General features: G+C 40.0%; 3 protein-coding genes across 4 annotated transcripts; 1 reads left to right on the top strand and 2 right to left on the bottom strand.

Moving 5' to 3' along the window:
• Window positions 1-3,175: 3,175 nt before the first annotated feature.
• rab5ab (RAB5A, member RAS oncogene family, b) lies at window positions 3,176-9,731 on the bottom strand. Of its 2 annotated transcripts, none has more exons than XM_063879292.1 (6): window positions 9,514-9,731; window positions 7,538-7,764; window positions 6,595-6,746; window positions 5,630-5,752; window positions 5,361-5,454; window positions 3,176-4,990 (listed from the first exon to the last, which is right to left on the bottom strand). In XM_063879292.1, the coding sequence occupies exons 2-6, from the start codon at window positions 7,701-7,703 to the stop codon at window positions 4,875-4,877; spliced, it is 651 nt and encodes a 216-aa protein (XP_063735362.1). In that variant the 5' UTR covers window positions 7,704-7,764; window positions 9,514-9,731; the 3' UTR covers window positions 3,176-4,874. The 2 variants fall into 2 exon arrangements, with proteins under 2 accessions (XP_063735362.1, XP_063735360.1); XM_063879290.1 differs by having other exon boundaries at window positions 9,510-9,721.
• Window positions 9,732-10,887: 1,156 nt separating this feature from the next.
• Window positions 10,888-18,003, top strand: efhb (EF-hand domain family, member B). The gene is given in 15 exon segments (XM_063878712.1): window positions 10,888-10,979; window positions 11,078-12,582; window positions 12,722-12,799; window positions 12,962-13,105; window positions 13,461-13,608; window positions 13,713-13,823; window positions 13,952-14,081; window positions 14,199-14,279; window positions 14,374-14,441; window positions 14,569-14,729; window positions 15,095-15,302; window positions 15,849-16,064; window positions 16,574-16,755; window positions 17,090-17,120; window positions 17,123-18,003. Coding segments are annotated over 14 exon segments (1,740 nt in total). The 5' UTR covers window positions 10,888-10,979; window positions 11,078-12,513; the 3' UTR covers window positions 17,236-18,003.
• A 2,994-nt stretch (window positions 18,004-20,997) lies between these two features.
• Window positions 20,998-25,268, bottom strand: si:dkey-82o10.4 (uncharacterized protein LOC797793 homolog). The gene is made up of 5 exons (XM_063878650.1): window positions 24,735-25,268; window positions 24,290-24,361; window positions 23,906-24,032; window positions 23,246-23,390; window positions 20,998-21,454 (listed from the first exon to the last, which is right to left on the bottom strand). Exons 1-5 carry the CDS (start codon window positions 25,143-25,145, stop codon window positions 21,370-21,372), a joined length of 840 nt encoding a protein of 279 aa, XP_063734720.1. The 5' UTR covers window positions 25,146-25,268; the 3' UTR covers window positions 20,998-21,369.
• Between the last annotated feature and the right edge of the window lie 1,591 nt (window positions 25,269-26,859).

Raw genomic sequence — 26,859 nt, 5'->3', positions numbered from 1 at the left:
TATGGTCCCTTTCTACAATTTGCTGAAGTCAAGATTCATCATGTTGTGTAACTTGTGATAAACTTATAAAAGCTTCAGTGGAAAGTTGAACTCAGTCCAGTAGGTCATCATTTTAAGTGCTAATCCGTCAGTTGTGTGAGAGTGTGAAAGAGGGATGTTATTTTCTGGGGTATTTTTAAAACAGACTTCTTTTCTAGACATGTTGTTACTGATGGTAATATTAAAGATACAATGCACTGCTGCCCCCACGTGGCGACTAGGATGAACTGCAGTTACAAGTATTAAACCCTGAGTTTCTAAGAAGCCAGTAATAGGGACCTAAGCAGATATGGTTCAAATTACAATTGGACATTTTGTTTTCTAATTGAGGAGAATTTGTCAGGCCAGTTTTGTAGAAAGAAAACCCGCATAAATAATGCCTTGTGATGAACAACCTGCTTATCAACAGCATTATACCTAAATGCACCTGCTTATATGTATTTTTAGGGGAGTCAAAGCTTATTTTGTGTGTCTTAGTTAGTTGAATAATCCAGGTGTGTTGATGTCACAGCACAGGTGCATCTAATAACATTAACGATGGCTCTACTCAAGAACATAGGCAAGTGATCTATTACAACAAGGTTTTTTCTATCATTGATTGATCAGTGATGTGTCCAATTCTGTCTTCAGAAAATGCCTCCAATTATATTAGAAAACCCAATTTAGATAAGGTTAGACCATATATGTAGAAGATATGTCGATACAAAAAGTGAATATGGTTTTCAATTTCAATTTTTTCAAAAAGCAGTACTTTTCAAATAGCTGTGACAGACAGCCCTGGGTATGAATTGATCCTGTCCCAACCAGAAAAAGAGTCCAGTTTGAGTTATAAAACCTTTTTATGTATCAAAAGGTTTCACACTTTACATGTGAAAACTTTCTTACATCTTGTTCAAAGGCTTAGGAGCAAAATGTGACACTAACTATTAAATATTCTGTTGCCACTTTATTCCCTGCTTTGGCAGGCTGCAGAAAGTCACATGCTGCCAAGTAAAAGAAGTCTTATTTTTGCCAGGAAAATTGTTAAAAGGTCGGCTAACAGCTGAATCTCATCTAAAAGGTTTGAAATCTTCAAAAAACAAAGACCAATTTGACTTTACATTTATAGTTATTGGCTAGCTCAAAGTCTGAGTATTCCAACAAAATAGCAATGTATCGATCAGCTTCAACATTCAACAAACAATAAAGTTCTTCCTGTTTTTCCATGGCCTGTTTTCTGTCCTCCTGCTGATGATTGGCTGGTGTTGTGTCCAAGCCCCATTGATTGTTTCCAGGGCTGTATGAAAACCCAATTATTTTTCGGCACACATAAAACAGATAGCTAGCGAACCGTGAGAAGATAACGGGTGAATTTTTGAAAAAGTGCATTGGATTACACTCACTGACCTGAATGGGGTCTTTCAAATTGAGAAGGCTTATACTGAACAGCTTCATGATCGTTTAGTCATGCTGGGAGAAGCCTTTGCTTTGAAAGGATGAGCCATATTCTTTCGCTGTGCAGAAAATACATTTCCAGGGTTCGAAAGTGGTTCTACAGAGTCGGTCCGCCTTGACAGTGGGAAAGATCAGGGTTAGATTCCCTACTGGAATGATTGTAATCAGAAACTGTCTTTATTCACTTTATGTTTGAACTTTTCATCAAAGGGTTGTGATTTAACTCTCAGGGAAAAAGTATGATGGGCTGCCTTTCCAACAAAGCAGCATGGGACATGGTGACTCATTGGGTCCAACATTTGTTTTATGCTCCTTTGGTGACACAATGCTCCACTGTGAAGGAGGCTAAATTCCATCCAACTTGTGTAAAAAGTTACGCAGTGCTTCTCTGCGGTTGTGAACATGATTAAAGGGCACATTGTGGGAAATAGTAACACATAACTTAAGCAATGTTTAGAAATGGCATGAATCACATACATTCATCACGTTTATGATGTCTAAGTGACATTGATGGGTTTCAGACTGTGTGTTTATTTTTAGATGGGGCAGTGTGTACTTTCAGAAAGTGTCCCTGTTTTTTAAATTAATCAGACTCAGATTCACTCAAGTAGAACTGATTTCAGGGATCAACGTCTGAAAGAATAGACCCTCTGAGAACGTTCAACAGCTTGTATGTTGTATGGATTTTCCAAAAAGATTCTTACCTTTTTTAATATACTTTTTCAATGCTGCGGACACCATAAACCCAATTTCATTCTCCATTTAATTTGTCTGTCGGCAAACATCTCAATGACTGATGAGTCTGATAATGTTTGGTAAAGTTTGTGAACTGACCCTTCAATACAGCAGTGTGTGTCTGTTCTTGTGGGACATGATCAAGGTTACCATGAGAAGAGGGTCACCATAAGTTTAAGCGGTTATTAATCCCTGCACAATATAGCCTCACAAAAGGAGTTCTCTTTCTATCTGCTGACTGTTGCCAACCGTGGTGTGTGGGCAGTGCTGGACGGAGAGGCTGGTAATGAGGTTGTGAGGACGGTAATTGACAGGAGCAGGAGGTCTTTTCTGCAGAGTTTTGAGTCCCGGCCAAACATGTGATCAGCCTGGTCGAGAGTTCAGAGGACTCATCTAGTGAGGCCTACTTTGAGGATACGGAGTGTGTGAAGTGTCAGCAGGGAACACATCCAAGACCTGAGAGAGGAGGCAGATGGTGGAAATGAACAAGAAACATCGGACATGGACTGATAACAGAGCTTTAAAAAATGTGGTTAGAAGTGGTGCTGCTAAAAACTGATTTTTTATATTATCGATTCATTGACAACACTTAGATTTTACACTTAAACATCTGTTTAACAACCACGGTAACAGCTGTTAATCAACCTGTAAAAAACAAAGGTGTAGAGTTTTAAGTAGTTGGTCTTTCCCAGACATCTAGGGTCTAAAAACCGATGGCATAATGGGAGTTGGAGGATCCAGTATGTTTTAAATCTCCACCAAACAACTCAAAATGGGATTATTACAGTCTCTGCTGCATTTACTTTGACCACGCTGACTAAAAGAAACAGCTTATCATTTATTTGCTTAGTTTTTAAAATATATTGAAACCTAATACCATATGAAGATACAATTTGGTTTCAATAGAAGCATCTTTACTTTGATGTGATACCACTGAACTATTCAGATCAAAAAGGCATACAAGAGACCTGTTTATTGAATTTATTAAGTTGTATTCAGACACTCAAAACTGATCAGCCCATCACTAGTAATGCTGTTTTACATCATTAAAATTCATTAAGCTGTAAGAGAGACCACCAGTTAGGTTAATTATGCTACCTGCTTATAGCTGTAGGTTAGCAAGTCCAATACAGTCCGTCATATAAAATTGAGGGGCAGTCATTAATTAAAACATGATCAACAATGTGCAATGCAAATATAAGTTCCTTTCAAACATGACCATGAACCATTTCTGATAAAAGTAACAATACACCGGAGAGGGATTTTGTTAATAACACTACATATACCTAAAAAGACCACCACTGCTTAACATTTGACCATTTTGTGATATGGTCCAGGATGAAAATAAACAAAAGAAAGAAAACAAGCAGATCAATATTGAACTGTACAATTGTTCGGAATCTCTACATCGTTTCCTTGTGAGCGTATGAGCTCTGCAAGCTGTGCTAAAGGAGGAAGAAAACAACATTGCACCCTATAACAAAGTTAGAGTATATTTTTTTCCACATACTTGTGACAATGGGTAGTAGTCCAATGTTATGTTCGTGTGCCGTCTGAACTCTACTCTAAAAAAAATCCCTAAGATTGAGATCACCCAGTTTGATGCAGGTTGACTACTGTCCTGGACAGAGACAGAGCAGAATGAGATTTCACATAAAACAAGTTGTATCTTTAAGTCTTTGCAACTCACAATGCAGGAAGTTTTACAGTAATCAAATTTCCTGTTGATTTTCTTTTCAACGTGAGCCTCTGTGATAGACGTGATGAACCCGCAACAGGAAAACATTAGTTAAATAGAAAGCCAAAGTTAAATAAAAAAATCCTGTCACACCGGCCTCATGTTGGCCTTAAGGTGTTTTCATTTCTGATGTTCCTGAACTATCTGAAGCTCTAGGTTTTCTACACCCCGCCAACTTTAGCGTAATGAGCTTTCTCACAAACCCATATTATTGTACATATCTTTGCGCATAATAGCAAGCCAAATGTGGATCATGGCAGTTTTACACCAATACTTTTTTCAATATTCCCCAACTTTTTTTGACACTACCAAACTTATTTTACACGCTTTACATTAGGAGCCTTGGATGAAGATGTGCTCTTGTGTAACAGATGTTAGGAGGGAGCGATCCTTGATTTGAACAACAGTCCTTTCCTGGCACTGTCTCAATACATTGATGCCTCATAACAGACTGAGAAGCCAGGCATCGCAAGTTGGGAACAATTTGGTTTTCTTCTGATTGTGAACATATAGGCAACAACTTTCGCATCCAGTCAACCCTGTGAAATAACAAACGAGGCTACAGCTTCTCATCAGAAAATCACACTTCCACACAATCGAGACGTTCAAAGGTTTCCCGCTCGCTCATTCTTCTAATTTGGGGTAAGTCTTCCGACTGAACAAAAGATAAAAATGTGTTTAGGCGTTGTAGTGATACATGCATCCATTATACTGATATACACTTCTTAAAAAAAGTTTAGAAAAAAAAAAAAAGAACATCAAGAAAAAAAGAAAGGTATTAGAAATGCAGCTATACAGAGTCTTTTAGCTATTCCAGGGGAGTGAGGTTGACAAGTCAGGTGTGACGTCAGGAAGCCGAGGAGCCCATGTCCAGATGTTCAGTTAGGAGAAGGGGGGTATGTGGGAAGGATGAGCAGGAAGAGCCGGGTTAGTTACTGCAGCAGGAACGGCTGGTAGGCTGAGCCGTCTCCGTCAGGTCCACTACTCGGTTCCGCCCTCCGCTGGCCCCGGCAGCTTGAGGCTCATTCTTGGGTAACTTTTTTGCTGCAATGACATATCAACAACATCAGTAATGACATCACCAAAGATAACGAAATAACCACCTGTGATGATGGCGAAACTGTTTCTTAAAAATATCTTCACACTTAATCCTCTTTGTTAGTTAGTTAACTACAATTGTGTTTCACATTTTGGGTCATTACACATTCACATTGGGGTATATATTTAACAATCATGAGCTTGATTGTAGCTTTGCTGTAGCTTTTTCATTGGTCCATTTCATGTGACAGTGATCACAGAGGCACTAACATTTTGGCAAGTAATAAGAGTTCTGCTTAAAATATACATTACAATAACTGGTAAAATGTTTATTTAGATGAAATTATTAGGAAGTTAAGGTATGAAAAACACTTACCAATGGCCATGAATATCTCATTGACGTTCATAGAGGTCTTTGCTGATGTTTCCATAAAAAGAAGGCTGTTGTCATCTGCGTATGACTGTGCGTCCTATAAAAAGGGAAAGCAACATTAAATGTATGGTCAAAACGCAAACTATAGAGGAACCAGGCTGTCTTTCAAAATGTTTAATTAATAGTAATCTATCTACATTTTCTTCCACAGAAATACATGTAAAGAAGTCTTTTTTTTCTGCATACACACTGAGTATTTAAAGAACACCAACCTGGAAGTCCAGTGCTCTCTTGTTTGCGAGATCAGCCTTGTTCCCTGCCAGAGCTATTACAATGTTTGGACTGGCTTGTCTCTGCAGCTCTTTAACCCAGTTCTTCGCCCGTACAAATGACTCCTGGCAAGCAAAACAGGGTTTGGGGGGGGTTAGTAAAAATAACAATAAGACCCATTGGATGGAAGGAAGCGACAGGAACCTTCCTATGAATTCTGGCTATGCTTCTGCTAATCTTTGGATCAAGGGCACCGAAAGATGCTTTGGAGGAAATATGAAACAAAAGAAAATGTCCTTAGGTAAAATAAAAGCTGAATTGTACACAACATGTAGAAGTTATGCAGAGCACATAAGAAAATATACTCAATGTACATTCCTGTTTTCTGACATCTGAAAGGAAATTACTCTTTGTTCAAAGTTTTGACTTTGAAAAAAAGATCACATACGGTAACAATTATTTCTTCAACTTGACAAGAAGTGTAAGAAGGTAATTAATACTTTCTGTGCTTTTGTTCTTTCACAAAAGTGAAGTTGAACGAAGTTGCTGCTGAGAAACAATGATAGCTGACAGTAATGTTGACATTTAACTCTCCTCTTCCTATTTTTGTGACTCTCTTTCAAGAACAATTTACAAATAGAAATGTCATTTTTAGATGCAATCAACATTTCAAAAACGAACAACTAAAAAAAACATATGTATAGGTATATAAACTGTATGTTCGAGAGTTGTCATGTGTAACTTTTAAGTAGCTAGCTGTTGTACTATGTCTATATACAATGTCTTCATTATACTTAGTTGTTGAGTGAGAACTCAACTTAATTGTCAATTTACCATGTAAGTATTTGGCTTGACTGCTATTAAGAAAATGTAGGATGAGCCATCTCTATCTTTTCTTCAGTCACAACACTGTTGGTCATCACTGGTAAATACAACCACATGACAGATAACAGGGCACCTGACTCACCTCATTTGTTATATCATACACCACAATGGCTGCCTGGGCACCTCTGTAGTACATAGGAGCCAGACTGTGGTAGCGCTCCTGACCAGCTGTGTCCCAGATTTCAAACTTGACTGTTGTGTCGTCCAAACATACTGTCTGAGTCAGGAAGGCAGCTGAAGGGCACAAAGCAGAGGAACCAATGACAAATGGTAATGTAGCTACTGAGCTTTACAAAGTGTGTTTCTGTGAAAGTAAAACCAAAGCTGGAGGCACACACAGGGAGGTTATAGGGTTGACTAAGTCCATATTTGAAAAAACAGGCACTAGTGATTTCAAACATGTTTTATACTGATAATCCAAAATCTGGATGTGAGCTGGAGCATAAAGTAGGGTGAGATTCAATCAAAACCCATTTATTTTTGTATTTACTCTGGGCAGACTCATTGACAGCAAAACACCCTGCTCATATTCAGTCAGTTACACACTTTCATACCTGAAAACTTCACAATAAAAATGTATCAATGCCGGTATGGATCAAAAACCTGTAATTTGTTTTAAATGTTCAATATCAAGTAAGCAGCATGTTTGCCAAAAGGCAACAACTGTTAGATTATGTAGACGATAACAGGCTGCTTTATTCTCATGTAGACTCCTGGAAATACCAGGAACTAGATATGGTGATTGAAGAATTCAACTAAATATTCCTGTGGGCCATTTTCACACTTATACTTCAATATCCCCATTTATCTTTTCAAAGGTGCGATGGTCTTTATGTAATGTGACATTTTTCCCTTTTCATCCCAGTTATATTTCCTATACACCTGCACCTTTTGTAATTATTTATTGATATGGTTTTTTACCCTTTTAAAGATGATCTAGATTATCATTTCACTGTTAATTGTGTGTGATCTTTAAATACAATTTTTCACAGGAAAAATGAACATGACCTTATGAGGGTACATACCTCCGATTGTGCTCTCCTGGAATTCATGAAACTGTCCCTTGACGAAACGAAGTACCAGACTTGACTTCCCCACGGCCGACTCTCCTAAAAGCACAAGTTTGAACTGGCAAATCTTGTTGCCTGCATTTTGCCCATTGGGTCGCGTAGCTCCGCCTCTACTTGCCATGTCACACTGCCCTGTCTCTTCCTCTGGACGCTAACACACTGAGACAAAGTGTAGAAAATACCTGAGCAGGAAAGATGGACAAAAAATAGCATCAATGTCCTACAAAATCAATCAATGAGTCAAAAATCACTGTCAGGGAATATGTCTGGTTCAAATTAAAATGTACAGGTTTGCTGTGTTTTTATTTTGAAAAATAAGAAACATTTTAATGTCTTGAACTATGAATCAGAATGAAGTTCAGCACACTGATGATGTGTGTTGGAAGGGGATCAAACTTCCCAGCTCTAACAAGTGAGCTTTACAGGCCAAGGTTGCATGTAAAAACCTTAAATCATCACATTAGTTTTTTCTCTGTGGGTTAATGAGCCTTAAACAGAGGCTATATTAAAGAAGCATAACAAGGATACAAACAAAACCTATATTAACAACTCTGTTTATGTAACAAAACATATTTGCACATGGCTTGATGGAGAAATTCAGAAGGTATCAATTCCCAAACTGCAAAATGAGCAACCCCAAAACATGGGGGAAATATTCAGAAATGTCAATGTCATATTTTTATACTAGGGTTTTAAATGTACCTCTTAGAATTAGCAGTCCAAACCAAAAAAAACTTCATGTAGCAGATAATACAATGACCATAGAGGGAAATGTACTGAACACAGAGTCAACAAGAGTTTCACATTACCAGGCAATGCTTTCCATTTCCACCAAAAGTTGGTTGCTTGCCATAACTAGCTCAGCAAATACGTGTAACAGGTAGGACAAACACATACTAGGATTGGCTGATAATTTACATATTGGCCCGACAGAACCCCAACATTTGAGCACCTGAACTTCTTTCGCCAAAGTTGCCAACGTTTCTCATCTGTACCAAGCACACAAAAACTTGACTGACTGGTGTATCTGAAACAACAAACCTCTAACAACTCCTGCTTGTAGCTATAAGCTATGAGAGGCAGACTGTCCCAAAGGAGATTAGTATCCCACAGGTATGTGCACATATGTGGGGATACGTTTCAGGGTTAAGAAATAGTTTCTAATCTTCCGTTCGGTAGATATAAGGTGAATAATAACATCAACCATGTCAACAAGGCAACAGCAGATTCTCTCTGTAATTTAGACATTTCCCTTTACAACCAACCAAGTAAACACAGAGCATCAGTCCAAAAATAATAACTGTCAACTCGTTTAAATCGCATTACGACACACAGTTAACCACAAATAACCTGTTATGTTGTTGTTGACTGGCTCGCATTAGCAATTAACGACTGCTAGCCGTAGCAACATAGCTACCTAACGTTAGCAAGTAAAACATGTCAAAAACCAATCAATTCTTATAAGAAAGTATACTTTTTCCAATGTAACGCTTGCTTTAATCCGGGCAGTTTCGTTATCACTAAGATCATAGACACTCGATCTGACATCTAACTCAACATAACATTGGAGAATGGCAAAACACAGATGATGCAGTTTTGGGTGTGTACAGCTAGTGACAGCTAGCTAGCCCTAGCTGCATGACGTTAAATTAGTGAACTCCCTCATCAATCAGTGGACAAAATAAAGCCGCATATGTGAGTTACATTACACGAAGGTAATCTAAACATGACAACTAATCCGGATTGAGAGCCGTACAATGTTAAATGATTATGCTAACTAGCTTGGCCCTTCCAGTTTCGGCAAGCTAACGTTAGCTAGCCAGATAATAGACATGGACTGGCTAACACAGTGAACGTTGTTTAGCAGTGTCCGGGAGGAGCCCTCCGGATAGCCATTAGCTAGCTAACGCTAATATTAGCTACTCACCTACCACAACAGGAAGCTGTTTATTGTGAATGGTGTCTTCAGGACAATCTTCGTGGCACTTTAGTGTCTGTTCACAGTGTATCGATGACTCAGACAGTTACCGCAACGTTAGATTTCATAAGGCTCGGCGATGTCCCTCTTCCACTTCTTTCAACTTCCCTTTTCGCATTGTACGAAGGATGATGACAGATCGTATGACTGGAATTGACAATCAGCCTACGTACTGCTACGACGGACCAATCATATGTTAGGGTTTTTTTCCCCCAATTTACTGGTATTTGCTTTTCCAAAAAACTACAACACAGAAACTAAAACACGATGAATACTTGCGGAGGAGCTCTTTGCTGCGAGAAACAACAACTCCTGGGTTTAAACATGTTTTCTGTCCAGAAATACCAAAACGCTTTTTCTTCATATTCGTGATTAATTCAGTATCAATTTACATCAAGTCATACAAGGGTGGATGACATGACGCATGATATTTCTGTAATGAAGTGTAAATGTTTATATAAATGCATTTTCCCAATTAAACAACATATGGTAGTGGGGCATATAATGGTACTTTGTTTTAAACTTGTGATTTTATACGTTATTGTAACATAACATTTGCTTTGTTTTGATTATATTTTACCGTAATGTGAATATGCAAAATGTCCTGCGGTGTGACCGTAACATAGGTGAAGCATTAAACTTACATATTTACAAAATAAACCATACATATCTGTAGCAGCTAATAACTGCCTTGACATTATATTGTATACATTTACTTCATTAATATTATGTTTTAATATGCACACAACTAGTAGAATAGTATTTACAGCAAAATAACTGTTGTAACACAACTGCTGTCCTGCGGTGTCACATGGAATATAAGATTTTTGAACGGGTAGTTACATGGACAACTATGGGGTCTTTAGTCAAGCCCCCTGCCAGGAAGCCTTCCCGGGTTTTTGAGTGTGCTGTGAAGGGTTGAAAGGTGAGTGTTAACCTCTGATTAATTTAATACATTTAACTGTTTCTGTCAAGACAATGAATGTGTCCTTTTTGAGAGTCCTGCGGTGTGTCAGCTGTAGTTCAACATTTGTAAAAAATATTTTAGAAAAATTAACCATATTAAGTTTAAAACGGTATACTTATTCAGTTAGCATAATAGCTAAGGCCAGTCTTGTATAGCAATGACTCAAAATGGCCACAAGGGTGAACATGTCCTGTGGTGTGACGTAAATAAGTCAGATGTCTTGATCCTTATCTATTGTTTTTAAATAGAAATAGATATTAAGATAATAAGGCATTTGAAGTTTTAGAGCCAATGTGACTTCATCATTTATTGTATGTGGAATGTTAACAATCACATTAAAGGTCTTTTTGTTTATTTTTTGGTATGAGCAAAGAAAAGACAAAGAGGTACCGGGAAAGGTTAAACCAGGATGAAGCCAGGCATGAGGAGATCCTTAGAGAGAGAAGGCAAAAGTAAATAAGCTGATTACAAGGAAAGGGAATTGAGGCATTCTTCGAAATGTACACTTTGTGCAGAAAACGTGCAACAACTGTCTCTGCTTTCTCAACAGATATCAAGAAAAGAAAGCTCAAGTAGAAATTCCACCAAGGAATATAATTTGCCTCCCCAAACAAAAGAAAGAAAAGCTTCGTGAAGACAAAGGCAAAGAACAGGAAGAAGAAGAAGGATCTGGCAGCTATTTTGGACATAACCCCCCCCCATCACCTGAAGGACTTGATGTGTCCCATGAATATGATGGTGCCCTCATCCCTGTCCATGGTTCTCCTGCGCATGGTCCCACATCTAGGCCTTTGCTATCTCCCATTCAGAGTCCTCCAGCTATTCTGTCAGCAATCAGCCCTAACCTTCCCTTAGCCCATCCACCAAACAATAGTGGGAAGAAACGTTTGTCAATCCAAATTCAGAGCCAAAGTAAAGAAGCTGGAAAAGAAAACCTGAAGCTTAAAGCAGAGCTGGATGGCATTAGAAAAGTGAACAGCAAAATGAGGGTCCAAAAGCATCGCTGGAGCATAAGTAAGGAAACTGTACGTCAATCCACCATCAGACGAGCAAAAAAAAGGTTGCTACAGAAAAAGAAAAAAAAGTAATTCATTTTCTGTGCAGAGATGAAAACAGCAGGCTCTTGGCAGGAAAAAGGATACAGTAGGGCGGAAACATAAATTGCAGCGGCGTGTTCTGACCAAGACATTATTGGAGCTCCACACCGAATACAGCCAGGAATGCACCTTGGCGCATCAGATGTCGTACTGTCAGTTTGTGAGGTACAGATCCAAGCACATCACGGAGGCCAGACCCACTGACAGGAATACTTGTGCGGGTTATCAGCACGAGAACATGAGTCTCCTAATAGAGTGTTTGGTACAAAAAGCCATGATCACAACCAAGAGCCTCTCCAATCTTCTGTCTGAGATCACGTGCAATGCTGAAGATCAGCAGTGTATGAAGAGGCAGTGTGCAAACTGCTGTTTTGATGAGGTGCAGCTCAACTCGCATGATCCCTCTGAATTGGCAAGGTGGGGAGCAGTGGCAGCGAGAAGATGTGACTGTGGGGGACAAGGTGTATACAAACTGGGTTAAGAAAGGGGTGACTGGAACACTGGGACTGCTTGCAGAGGCCTTCCAGTGTGCCTTGGAGTCTGAACATTAGGATTTCATACAATTGTAATCCTCACTGGAACTTTGTTTAAAAAAATACTGTTTCACTCTTATTTGTCAACAACCCACAAATGTCTAAATTGTTACCCTAAATGTTTGTATGTACACAGAACCTATTTTTAACGTTACCCTTTATCAGTCTTTTGAATTGAATGGCATGGTGTTGCTAAGTAACGCAACTCAAAACAGATGCACTAGTACTTAGTGCTTGACTGCATAGTTTTGGGAACGTGAGCTGGCTTTGCAAGTTGAATTAAGTTTTGTTTTAGGTCGAGAGGAAGAACAAACACACTTGACTCGGTTGCTGCTGTATGTAAATTAAAGTTAAACATGACTGACGGAAATGCCTCTCAGCGAATGAAATATAACGTCAAAGACAATTGTCCAAACATACCAACGGTAAGTTAATTTGAAGATGCTAGCTAACGTTGCGTTAGCTTACTCCTATGCTCAATGTAAATGTTGTGCATTTTCTTAAGTAGCTAACTTTGCTTTGGTTGTTGCAGTACACTGACTTCTATTTTCCTTTCGAAACCAGGCCGGGAAACTAATACCTGAAGGAGACCGGGTTGAATCCTGCTTGCAAGAAGCGAACAAGGGTAGGTGTTATTTTTGTGTTTGTGTGTGTGTTTAGCATTTTGACAGTGGGTGGCGTAAGCATGACGTGATGGGGTGTAACGTTTGCCCTTTGACACAACTGAAGGTATGAAAATAGTTAGGTAAGATGGCATACAGCACATATCTGCACTTTCTCTAATGTCATCTTTTTCATTTCCAGCCCCCCACCCCACCAGTGGTAAGGAAGTTTCGCAGCAGCATCCTGCCAGAACCAGCAGCTGTCAGAGTCCACCAAGGAAAGGCAAATGATCCAGATGTTGCCAGTACCCTTGTTCATGGCTTCAGCACCAAAACGTCCCTCACTGTAAGTACCACACACAAGCACACTCACTTTGTAGATGGTAAAAGTGGCAAAAAGAAGGGTTTTTACCATAGACTGAATATAAAGGTTTTAACTTTTCACCCGAAATGTGGTGGACTGTTTAGATCAAGACAAAAAGCTCTCAAAAATAACCATGTGTTATTACTTTATGCCTCATTCAAAATCTGTAAAAGACAGATTATGGTTCAAGTGAGTAAAAGAAGATCACTGTCAGTTTTACTGTTTGTTCAGTATTTATTTTGGCACAAGCTAACTTTACATACAGTACACTGTTCTTAGCATACAAACACATACCCGATTCCAACAGGTCAAAAGTTTGCTTAATCCTCCTCAAAAGACCATGTTCCAGCAGAAATTACAAGAGCTCAGTGAAGCAGTGTACGCCTCCAGTAAAAAAGCCCCGGTGTGCAGGTCATGTGATCAGCATGTTGGACTTCCCCCCTGGGCTACCGACAAAACTACTTATGGTGTGAAAACCATTAGAGGTATGTGTATCTACCAGACTATATTCGGTTTATGAATAATTATAGTTAGATTGGGACGGAAGAGTCTTCTCTCTTTTTGATATTTTACGTTGCTTTGTTCCCAGGGCTCGATGTGGGTGAGATTATTAATCCTTTGAAAACGGCAGAGGAGTTGGAGAGGGAAGCTCAGGAGGGACATGAGTCTTACATCCGTAGCCACAATGCCTATTTTGTTGGTAAGAAGAATGGAAATAATAATAAGGTGCATAAGGCTTTTACTGTCACTACCTACAAACTATTAGGTGTGTTGCTGATTTGGAAATGTAATGTCTGCCTGTCACAGTAAAATGACATTTCTCTTCAGGTGAGAGGATTGATAGAAAGTATGAAGGGGGTCACTACAGTAAAGACAGCAGGTTTGGGATCGTCACACCTCATTTCAATGACGGACGTAATATTGGCAAAACCCTCCACTGGCTGGGGGAGACACAGAAGTAAGTACTGAAATGAGTAGGCACAGGTGTTTTGTGGAGGATTTCCATGACCCTAGCTATTGATTTGTAAGAAAAATAAAGTGTAACTGACCTTGCATTCCAATTATTGTGCCATAGGTTTTACAATCCAAATCCTGTTTGGAAGAGATCTGGGAACAGGGAAACGATGGCGCCACAAACTGGCAAAACTACGAATTTGTATGTTTCTGTCACACTACCATTGACAAATTCTTTGACTATACTCTACTAACACCTTTTTTACTTTATTCTCTCGGTAAAACTACCTTTTCAGGAGAGGGAATACCTTAAATCTTCCAGCCGATCACACCTTTGGAAATCCCTCGGTGCCTGATGAATTTGGTAGAGTCTATGAATCTTTCATGGGTTATATATTTGAAAGCCAGCAGATGTAGTCTTGTGTCCTGAAGAACAATTCATAAACCGGAGCTTTGGTGTTAAAATAAAATTGTGCCTGCTTCCTGCACAGGCGTTGGAGATCTGATCCACTCCATAGAGCCAGACGTGCGCGCGACAGGCCGAGACCGAGGCCGGCAGCGCAGCCTGGTCCACGCAGTGCAACACCACCTGAAGAAAGTCAATTTCCAAAACTTCCCCTCCCCGCTGCAGGCATTCAGACATTATGACAAGGTAGGATTTCAATCTTCTGACAATTCAACTTATTTAAAAATATACTTTGACACTTAAAAGGTGTACAAATTCAACATGGAATCATTTTTCAAATGAAGTCTTTTAATATCAAAGAGTAATCAATGAAATCACAAAAAACACAGATGTAATAATACATTAATTTCTCTTTGGCCCCCCGGCAGTGAATATCGTTGCCATTGGTTACACTTCAGTTTGATGTACCAAAATGTCAGGGATATGACCCTGTTGTTTGGACATATGCCATCTTACCTAACTATTTTCTTATCTTGGTCTCACTCTTGTCAAACATCCTGTAATTGTTGGGCCTTCTTTTTTTATATGTATCTGTTTATGTACATCTCCAGGCAGGGAAGGGAATGATTGACATAGACGACCTGCAGGCAGTGTGCCATCAGTTCCAGCTACATGTGAGCAGACCAGTTCTGGATGCCCTCATGGACTACTGTGACACAGACAAGGATGGACTTATCAACTTCCTGGAGTTTTCCAACTTCCTCAACTGGAAGGACAAGATTCCCAACAACATGCGAGAGCAGTTCATCATGACAAATGGTCAGTAAAATGCATTGTAATGTATAGATGTATTTACTAAGATGCTATGCAGTCAAGGTATACTCCAACAACACTAACATTAGAATGTGAATGACTTATAACCCTGAGTTTTCAAGTCATAGAAGTAAAAGTTAATCAGTTCAGCTCTGATTATTTTGCATCAGGATGATGGCGAGGTGCAATGATTAGCACTGCCTCCTCTCAGAATGAGGGTTTCAGATTCAAAACTGCTAGCTGGCTTGGGCCTTTCTGTGTGTTCTCCCTGTATCGGCGTGGGTTTCCTCAGGTTCTCCAGATTCCTCCCACAATTTAAAGACATGCAGCTCAGGTTAATTGTTGACTCCAAATTTCCCGTAGGTGTAAATGTGAGAGTGTATGTTATCTGTCTCACCCCTCCTTTACCCAATGTCTGCTGGGATTGGCTCCAGCCCCCATGCAACCCTGAATAGGATAAACGGTTACAGATAATGGATTAATGGATGATGCAGAGGTTACATGTGGAGGCTCATTTTCTAAAACGTTTCCTGTTTAATTTGTCCCCCGCAGAATGTCAGACCAGCACCCTTCCGGCTGCCATGGAGAGGAAGCCTTTGTCAGAGTCAGCACAGCTTCCTGCCTCGCGGGCCCTCGTTAAGCCTGAGGACCTGGAGCCCTTCAAGCCAGGCAGCTCACTTAAGACCCTCAGGAGACACAAGGCCGCCCCAGACCACTTTATGACCTCCTCCAACGTTATCGGGTCTGTCAGGGGTCCATGCACATCAAGTAAGTCAGAAATAGAGATGTGTGGTGAACGATAGCTAGAGGAGCGTACGCGTTATCACACAGCGCTACATGTGGAATGTGGAATGAAGAAAACAAAAGACAAATTGACTGTAGTAACAGCATTTGACTCATTTGATAAAACGGTTGGGGACCAAAATGTGCTTGATATAGAAATCGGGGAGGTCAAAGGTAAAACAACCAAGAACTGCAATAAGCAGATCCTCTCCCTTACAAGCAGATATTTTCAACAAGCATGACACATTTGAACTTGCATTCGTGGAGGACATAAATACTGTAATTTAACTTATTACAAAAATGTATTCTTGTAGATTTAAAACCATACTCATTAACTTTAATTAAAATAATTGCTTAAATGTTTTCTGGTGTGCTCATGCATTAATTTCTTTGCTAAAAGTTTTTGGATGCCAGTTTTATTAATATGCAAGGGTTTTAAAAGTGCAAAAATGAACTTATTTGAACCATGCTCATCATGTGTTCTTTTTACAAAGACAGCCTAGCCTACGGGGTCCAGTCTGTGCGAGCCGACCTTCCAGCGCCGCGCATAAAGAGAGTCAGCGATACGAACAAATACGGTGACGCGACCACAGCTGGAGATTTTCTGTATCCATCAGTTCATACTCTGCATGGTGTTCACGAGAAACTCTTCTTCTTACCTCGCACCAAGAAGGAGGTAGGCATTATTCACAAGATCAGCAGCTTACTGCACATAAATATAAATATGACTGACTACGGTTAAAGAGTTTGATGGACTCCAAGGAGAGGCCACAATGCAATCCATGTCATTGAAATCTGCTTTTTCTAGTCCTAAAAAATACAAAGTTGGTAAAGGTCTATACTTATGTCGGTCATTATTCATCTCCAGTTGCTGCAGTGTGACAGTGTAGCTAGACAATATAAAATGACAATGAAAAACAAAAAATACATACATCTTTCAGGTATAGCTTGATCATGTTTTAGTCAAATAAAAGGATTTTAATAGCAATAATTCATCCGCCTCTTCACAGATAGCTGAGATCTTCAGGAATGTGGGTGTTGATGTTCCGAGGAGATGTATATGGAAGCCTGGAAGCTGGCGTCCATGAAGCATCCGGCCGGGGAGGTTTCTGTTGAGGCTTTCCGTAACACACTAAAGGAAATGAAAGCAATGTAATGCTCTAGCTGTTTTACCAGCAGTGTTTCCTCATCGCAAACAATCCATCCTCATTGCATATTCCACACCAATAAATAAATAAATGTTCCCCTGTCAGAAATGTGGGTGGGTTTTCATCTCAATTACAAACTATTCTAATAATAATAAGGTTGATACTTTTAGACCTCAACATTTTTTAAAAAAGGACACCGATTGTGTTAGAGTAGTTTTAGCCTCTACTTGTTTGATTTAACCTGAATTCTAGTATCAGTTTCCTGTCAAAATACATTACAAAAGATTCAAACACATCACATGATGTGTGGCGTAAAAGAAGTACGTAAACACACCAAAGTTTATAAAACAATCTAATCAAAAATATTTAGCCCTTGTTTTTTTTTATTTAATTGTATGTCCTTTCATAACAAATCAACAACACATTTTTCTGGCTGTCATCTCACAAAGTATTTAATAACACAACAAATTCAGAGATAAACAGCAAGCAAAATACATGTTTTTCCTGCTACATGTCTGTTTATTGAGAGTCAGTGTCTCAATTAAAATGGAAAAAATAGAATTTCATGTAAACATTTCATCTTTCGTAGTTGGAGGTCATTTTTTTTGTTGTTGGTATACTTAAGCTGCTGTGAAAGGGTGATAATCTTGATTCATCGCTCTGGACTTAATGGATACTGATTAAATTACAGTATTAGTTTAGATTTTCAGGCACATTCTATCTTGTAATTATATTAATCAACCAGAAAATGTGAGTTTGATAGAGATAGCACAGTTCATTTATGGCGTCTTGGAGCTGAGACATTCACACACACACACACACACACACACACACACACACACACACACACACACACACACACACACACACACACACACACACACACTTTCAAAGAGATACAAGGAATTGTTTGCAATCTGTTTCGCTAACCAGATTAATGAATCAGGTTGGCAGGCAGCCTAGACTGATGCACATGTCTGAAGATTACAAAACGGTAAAATAACTAATAAAAAAACCATTAGCTTTTTGTATATTCATCACTTGTTTTTGTTTTCTCATTAATTTCCATTAAACTGAGTGATGCACAGGCGAGGTAAATTGTTTAATGTGCTCTCACCATATCCATGAGCATATTGACATGTGCTAAGCTAACCGCACTCATTTAATCTCATTATGACTCTGCGAGATGCTCCACTGGAACCAAAACCCCCCCCACGCAAACTTCCACAGACCACATATTACTATGCAGGAGAATTAGAATAATCCTCTGCGTGTTTCATTATGCATGAATTAACAGCCGCTAATGACAGAATCCTCTCTGTTTGTCAGATATGTTGTCAACATAAATAACATTGCAGCAAGCTTTAACAGAATGGGATGACACGCAGCATTCACAAACCTGTCAGACGTGATGGTTTTGACAATTGACATATTTCTGGCAGTGGCCGTGGGCCAGACACGGGCTGCCTTTTGAGTTATTTCAACTGGTGGGGAATTTTCTGGTGGAATATGTCACTCTTGCTTGAAGCGATGCAGTACAACACTTTTACTTGGTTTTGATATCTTGTCAATCCATAAAGTACTCAACAGGCTCGTCAAAAAACATGTACCAGAACATACGCGTCCTCCTGTTTTCTGAGGGATTATTTTGTTAACCGTTGCTTATTATCACAAAACTAATGCATTTAATTTAAATGTATTTTGTTTAATAACGTTTACAATAACATGAACCATGTTCTATGTAACATACACTAGCAGCTAACATAATAACATAACTCTCTCAGTCTATAACCTTCAAAGCATTTCACAGCCCTTTTTTTCTTTGCTGTACTTCGATGTAATCTTTTACATTTTGTTCAGGTCGATGTAATTCTATAACGTAGCTTTGCATGTTGTGTGTGGCACCACAGTTTACTGGAAATAAATATTATATAATGCAAAGTGAGGTGCTGTTTGTCAGTTATAAAACACTCGTAACACAGAGTAAACATTAGATATAGACCTGTTCAATACCCCAATAATACTGTTGTACAGTTGCTTAGTCTACCAGTGTACATAAGCTCTCATAAGTGTTAATCGTGACTTGTGGTTAAAGCATTTTAAAGGGCGAATGATCTAGTTTGGTGTAATTATCAAGCAATATATTGATACAACATATGGTTTAACTTTCTTGAGTGGAGTAAGTTTTCTCAGTTGTAATGGAGATGGCTCTGTCGTCATCATGTGACCTACAGTAAGTCATCTATTATGCTACTTTTCAGGTCCATATATGTATTTTGTTGCTCCACTATGACTTGTTTACATGCTTCAATGTTGAGAAAGCGCTTTATTTTCCTCACACTGCCTGTGCATAAATGACCACTTTTCACTCAGTCTGAAAACGCTCTGAAGAGCCCATGCCCCCACCTTTGCAAAAGCGCACTCTGCTCTGATTGGTTAGCTGGCGACTCTGCTGTGATTGGTCAAGCACTTAAAGATTTTTCAAATGTCCCGCCCCTGAATAAAACTGAAAAAATGGCATCGTTTGTTGTGCCGTACCAGTTTATTACAAATAAATAATGATAGATTATCAGTAATCCATTCAAAGTGACACAGAGACATCGGGTGAGCCTTCAGCAGCGTTGTTATGCCCTTGAACACAACTTTTGATCACAAACAGCAAAGGTAAGACGTGTTTATAGCTATGGCTCTGAAGTGAAGCAGTTTTCTTGCTCTTTCTTGGCTAATAGTTCAGTGAGTTTTGGTCGTACAGTGCTGAGACTTATAGCCTACCAATGGAATCCGTGGAATCTCATGCTTCGTATGATATGTGGTTTGTGGAGATAGCATGAAGTAAACAAATCGCCCTCACTCGGTGCTATGTGGCTGGCGTTAGCTTGCAGGGCCTGCCCGAGGCATAAGCGAACGAAGCAGCTGCTTGGGGCCCCACCAGGGGGCCCCCAATCGAGTGTTGCTGTGGCGTTTTTTTTTCTTTTTTACTCCGCGTGGTGGTGCTGGGGGGGGGGGCTTAACAGGTTAAGTGTTGTGAATGAAAAACTATCGCTGTATTTCTGCACAATAGGTAAATTTAGTGGGCATACAGCCTAAAAGCTTGGTAGCGTACCGTTGATAGCGTTAGCTTGCAACTTTGCCGAGGCAACAGTGCTTGCGGCTCAACTCCCAACACAGCTCCACAATTCAGTGAAATGTCAAGAACACAACCATAATTTGGGTTTTTGCTCAGGGGGAATAGTGGTAAAAATAAATGCAAGCCACTTGTTCTTCAGATCTTCTTCCTTAGGTATGGCAAACAATGAAAGTTTTGGTTGCAGCGAAAGTGGCAGCTTCTCCTGCCATGGTTCCTCTGCTTGGGTCGGCTTTACGGAGCGGCTCGCGCTGCTATTGGCTTATTCAGTTCCGTATCACGGTGATGTCAGTGTGATACGGAACTGAACCAGGAATCCCATCGAGGCGTTTCAGGCAGGGGGAAGGGATATGGGAGAGAATCTCCCTCTGGCCTGAACTTTGGGATTTTAGCTTTTGCAGACCTATTACATGCACACAAATATAAATAACACACTACAGGAAAGGGAAACCCCAAAAAGCATAATATGGCCCCTTGAGTCTCACAACAACAGGTTCTTGTACAGTATATGGTCACTTCTGTCACACGACAAACATCCCAAACTCAATTTAGGTCATGTGTTGACTGCAGCCATCACCATGAAAATGAAGTAAACTTGTTGTAGGAAGGCTGAGCTATGAGGTTAAAAAAAAAAGTGGTACATGGATGTGGATTGAGGTTTTTATTTGTTTGGCTGTAAATTCAAAAGCTATTTTTTGACCAAAGGCATTCAAAAGTCCAGTCACGTCATCCATCTCATCTGTTTCAGAACTAAAACTGCAGCTGATTTATGGAGTTGTACAGTAGTCCAAGGACTATGACTTTCCTAATGTGTAAAATAACTTGAGGTGGGCATTAAAGGCATCTGAATGTTCAAATAGTTAGGTGGACTCATCTGGACAGCTTGGAGGTTACCGCTCTGGGTCCGGCTTCATGTGGTCGTGATACACAGTTCTTCAATTTGCTGCTAGACATTCAGCCATCACTTCTCCCCTGTTGTCCTGATGACTGACAAACGTCCTTGCCACCTTAATTTATATCACTCGGCCAGTTCCCAGTGCCAGTGCCAAATGGTTGTGACCTTCCAGTCAGTATAGGCTCTCCTTGTCAGCTCTCGTTTGAATCTGAAAGTAAAGGGGAAGACATGTTTGACAGGAGCTACGGTATTTTACTAACTGATATGAATTGGTCCCCAGACTGATTTAAAATCATCTACTGGAAATTCGGAATAGTGTCCTAAACTATTCTCTGTAATACAAGTGTAAACAAAGTAAAATGCAGATTAAACACCTAGCCCATTAGAACAGCTGTACCGTACTCAAACGTTTCCCAAAGCATTTTGTAGCCAATCATCGAGGAAACTTCTGACCGAGAGTACAGATAGCTAGCACATGGCACTTGTTTACAACTTCTAGACCTCTATTGAATGCTGTGTGAAGATTAAAAAAATGAGGGGAACATGCTTCAATTGTTTTAAAATAGTTCAAAAAACAAAACAAACTAATTGCAGGTCTTTAAACCAGCTAAGTTTCAACTCAAATTAAGTTCTAGTTTCACCTTGGAAGCAATGAGGTAAGGATCCTGAAAATAGCTTTCCTTATCCTGCCAAACGGTCTGTTTGTTAGCCTTTGGGATAACATTTGAAGTGTAACAGGCTTTCTCAGAGGGGATTTCAAGACCTGAAACAATAGGAAAGAGAATCTGGCTAACTAGATAGGTGGGCATTAGGTAGAATAGCTACACTATGTGGTCCAGCAACTAACGGGATTACTGATGGGAATGGAAAGAGGCTTTGACTGTTTTTTGCACTGGGAGTGAAATTATTTCACTTTTTCTGCTTCACTGACGAATCATATCAGTGGTTCCTTGGACCAGAATAACTAAAGTAATGCAGAAACAGAAAGGTACAATTTGACAAGTAGTAACTTTAAGTTTGCTCATGGCTTCTTTAAGACATTACATTCCAGTAAAGAGCCACAATAATGTTTGCACAATATTTGGCACCTGGTGTGAGAGACGTAGAAGTGGGACTTCATTGAGTTTATTAAACATCAACGACTAAAAGTGTTTTTGTTCTCTCGTAGTATTAGGGCCTATTTCCCAAAACAGTGATCAAGCATGGAAAAAGACAAGACATTATGACAGGTCTTTTGTTTGCTCACATGCGGTATGTGTAGCATTTTGCTGGATATTTAGAATCTCATTTATTCAGTTGGTTGAATGAAAAAAAAGAGGGACACAGCTGGTCTGATTTATTATTGTGCTTGTTTGAGATTTTCTTTTTTGGACCTCTTTTCCTCAGCTGAGCTTCACAGACGGCCTGTGTGTCTGTTAATATTTGGACAGTATGCCACGATGCCTCACTGTGAACCTACAGAAGTATTACAGTGAATACAGATAGGATCATAGGATTGCCTCTGGCCTGGATTTTATTTACTTTTCTTCCCATCAGTGCTTCTATTAATATTTTTCTTTCTTTAAAGTATCTTGGCGGCATTTCTCCAGTGTCCCTTTTACTGTTTCCCCAATGAGGCATTTCATAATAGATAGACTCTCATCCACCCACACATGACACTTTGGAACATTTCTCCAAAATGATACTTTCTACATACATATGAAAAATATTTACTTCGCAACCATCAGCTCTGTGTCTCTGTTATCCACCCAACAAAAACAGACAAGCCATATGGAAGGCTTGCAGGTAACTTTCCCCGCTTGCCAACATATAATTAAGTCTCTTAGTAAATATTTGGACTATTTTAAGTTGTGAAGCAAACTGAGATTTGGCACGTAACATCTGAGCAAATTATTGATCAAAAATACTTGGCATGAAATAGATTTGAACATGTCAAAGCTGAATGACGGAGATTTTATTCTAAATAGTATCTTTATGGGATGCTAAGCTGAGCACTTACTCATAGACTGCTGTCACTATTCTCTTCTGTACTATGCCATCTTCACTAGGTGACACTTTGAAGATCTTTGTACTCTCGGGGTCATCGGGGCCTTCATATGTTGACATGTGCCAAAACCTCATGACGATGAAGCAGAATGTTCTACCTGTAGGGAGCAAACAGAGACCAGACAGCAGATTACTAAGCAGTAGGGATGGTAGTAAACACTTCCCCTCAAAGGCATACGAAGTCTTTATATTATACTTTACAATCACACCTGAAAACTGGCATTCATGTTCACAACTTTCTACAGTTTTAGATTTTGAGCAAACTTTAGTAACGCAATCTGAATGGGTGAATGGAGGGTCATACAAGCATGGTATGAAACAAAACAGATAACACTGGTGAAAACAAATGACAGAAGAGGTTGAACTGAATAGAGAATGATGCTCCCACTCTCAAACTTAGATCATGAGTCCATCACACCGTCCTTGAAAGGAAAGCATAGACAGTTTTATGACTTTTTGATGAATAGAAATACAGTTTGACTTGGCACTAGAGCAGTTCAAGGGCACACTGATGGAATACATATTGCAACGCAGGTGTCTTGAAGTCCCTTTTGTCATTTAGTATTCTCAACTTGTGTGTGTAATGTAAGATTCCTGATTGCACACAACTCACCATCTTCATCAAAAACCACGGACACGTCTTCCGGGATCATAAATACAATGTCATCCATTGCGATGGCTAGCTTCTGTCTCTGAGCATCGGTGAGAGCCTTGCACCTCGTTTTCACATGATCTATCGTCTGAAATGACAAGAGATCATCAAACAAACACAAAAACTCATGGGTATGATTATTCCACATTCACAAACTTGATTGTTGGACTCTTGCAAATGTATAAAGTGTATACTAGTCTATACTGCACCCTGCTTTGCATTGTACATGGGTTGTTCTGACAACCTGATTATTTCCAAAAGTAGGGATAAAAGGTATATTTTTTATTTTATTATATTTCCAGTTAGTATGTGCGTCAATGTACAGTATGGTGCATCATGTGTTACCTCATTTGATACAATTCCCACTAGCTTGTGGTAGTTGCCCCTGGACATCATGTCGGAGACGTGGACCAAAGCCTGGGATAGGTGAGGAACAACAAGGTGATCTAACAACCTCCATCATTGTCAATGTTAGTGACATGTATCATAGTTATTTTAATGCATCATGTACTGCAATACTGCCTGCAAACCAGACTTGAGAGGCTTGTATTTGTCTTTAGCTGGGTTATAGCTTGAAGAATTTAAATAAAATATGTCTGCGTGTCAGATATGTTTTTCTTTATTTGTTCCTTATCTGCAGATAGAGTTTGTCCAGTTGCAATTTAATTGTAGAAGTTTCAATTTCATTTCGCAATTTGTATTGTTTTAGTTAGATCTTAAGAATCAATGTTTATACTGGTGCAGTATCAGGAAGTATAATATCTGTTGGTAACCTACTTTCATCTGTTACCTGCTTTACTCCACTTTCGAACTCCTCAGAGTATACGTCTAAGTCAAAGTGCAGATAGACGAGACACATAATAACTTTGCATCGGATCCATGTGATCGGGTCCGGGCTGCCGATTACGGAGACATCGGGGTGACCGGCGGGGCTCCCCTGCGGCCCGTCGGCTCCCTGTGAGCTCAGCGGTCGGTGTGACTGACCGGCGAACAACAGCCTCTGCCTGCATAGTCTCCGGACTGGTGCTGCGAGCATCCCGGTGAAAGGACGCTGTGGACAGAAACACACCCCCGCCCACTGGCCCTGCACTGACGGCTTATTGCTACAGGCCAGGTTCTTCTTCCAGGCGCAGACCCCGAGAGAGCGCGCTGCGAGACCCCCGAGATCCCGGCATGCAGCGAGGCTGCTGATCCGCTGCATCACAGCGGGGAACAGGCAGCGTTACCGGCGGCCTTCAACCACGGACCGGGGCTGATGCAGCCTCCATTGCCATAGTTTCCTATGGTCACCTTATGCAACTCACCCCATGCTTTACCCATAATCCTTTTCGTCTACACCACTTTAGCGCACATGACTGCTGCCTTCAGGTTCTGGTGGAAATGCCGAAATTATATTATATCACATTATATTTTTCTGTTCCACTTACACTTCTCAAAATGACAGCAGTGTTTCTTTCTTTGACTTTTTTCCGTTTGTGATTTGTAATATTTAGTTTATATTTGTATTTATATTTTCATTTTATATTGACTTACACATTTTTGCTGCTCATTGTCATGCAGGATGCGAAATTAACTTTTTTTAACTGTCCAATGGCAAGTGAATGATCAAATTCTACCGTACAATTGTGTTCTGGACCCTATTCTTTTTTAAGCTGTGGCTTTTATTTTATCGAGTCGCATTTATTTGTTAGTACTTCCGGTCAAACCGGAAGTGGCTATTCAGGAAGTGATTCCAATGCCTACTTAGCTACCGTAACACTAAAAATCATATCTTCCACCATCCTCGTCTTGCTAGCTGTATAATCGCAATGTTTGTAAGTACTGCAGCTTGTTAGGTCCTTAGCTACGCATCAACAGCATTGTTTTGGTTATTGGATGGTCGATTTGTACCACTTTATACGGCACTAGCTATGTTTTCCCTATCTGTTTATTGTCTGTGGAGTGATACAGCAAAGCTCCAACCTTTGTGCACTTAGTTATTGCAATATGTTATATTGTGTATTTGTATTTTTAGTGCATCCAGTTTCGTAACTGATATATATATTTACATTTGTGTTTCAGTTTCACTCTTTGAATTTGAGTAAACATTCATAATCGGCACCCTGCTTCATGGAGTTATTCATTGACAATTAGTTTAGCTGAACTGGATAGTGGGATTGCTGCTCAGATCCACCCAGACCAGTACAGTGAAAAAACAGCATAACATCAAGCTGTAAGAAAGGAACGGCTGGAAAAAAGACCGAAGGACTGTCATACAGGCCCCGAGCAAGCCTCCACGACACCCTCCCCTGACGTCTTAACCTCAGTGAACACACACATCTCGCCTCATCATGGCAGAAGGGGGCTATGCATACACCACAGTGCCTGAAGAACGTTTCCAAGAAGAGGACCACAAGTCAATACGGTCTCGTTCCTCAAAAGCATCACGCAGTTCTTCATCAACCCAGACCGCCATCAAAGCCCGAGCCAAGGCAGAAGCAGGACGCTCCAAGTTTGCCTACGCTCAGAGGGAAATAGAACTCAAAGTAGAGAAGGCCCGCCTCGAACTAGAGAAGGTCCGCCTGGACGCCACCCTAGAGGCTCTACAAGCAGAAAAGGAAATGGATGCTGCACTGGTAGAAGCAGAAATACTGGAGTCAGGTTTGATAGACTCAGACCATCAGTCACACCGCAGTAGAGGTTCTAACTCTCTCTCACCCCAGACACGACTCCAGCGTACAGAACACTATGTACAGGACCAACTCAGCCTGAAGTCTAACTCACACAATCCACATGCCTCATCTTATCAGGGGTTACCACTAGTTACGAGCGACATAAAGCAGCCTATTACACCCATGCTTTACTCACCCCTGCCTATGAAAACAGAGGCGCTCTGGCAGAACGATCGAGGGATGGATGGAAGAGGTCGACAGCGA

The sequence above is a fragment of the Eleginops maclovinus genome, chromosome 3 (genome assembly GCF_036324505.1).
Source record: "Eleginops maclovinus isolate JMC-PN-2008 ecotype Puerto Natales chromosome 3, JC_Emac_rtc_rv5, whole genome shotgun sequence".
In the NCBI taxonomy this organism is placed as follows: Eukaryota; Metazoa; Chordata; class Actinopteri; order Perciformes; family Eleginopidae; genus Eleginops; species Eleginops maclovinus.
This window is presented reverse-complemented; position numbering and strand designations above follow the sequence as displayed.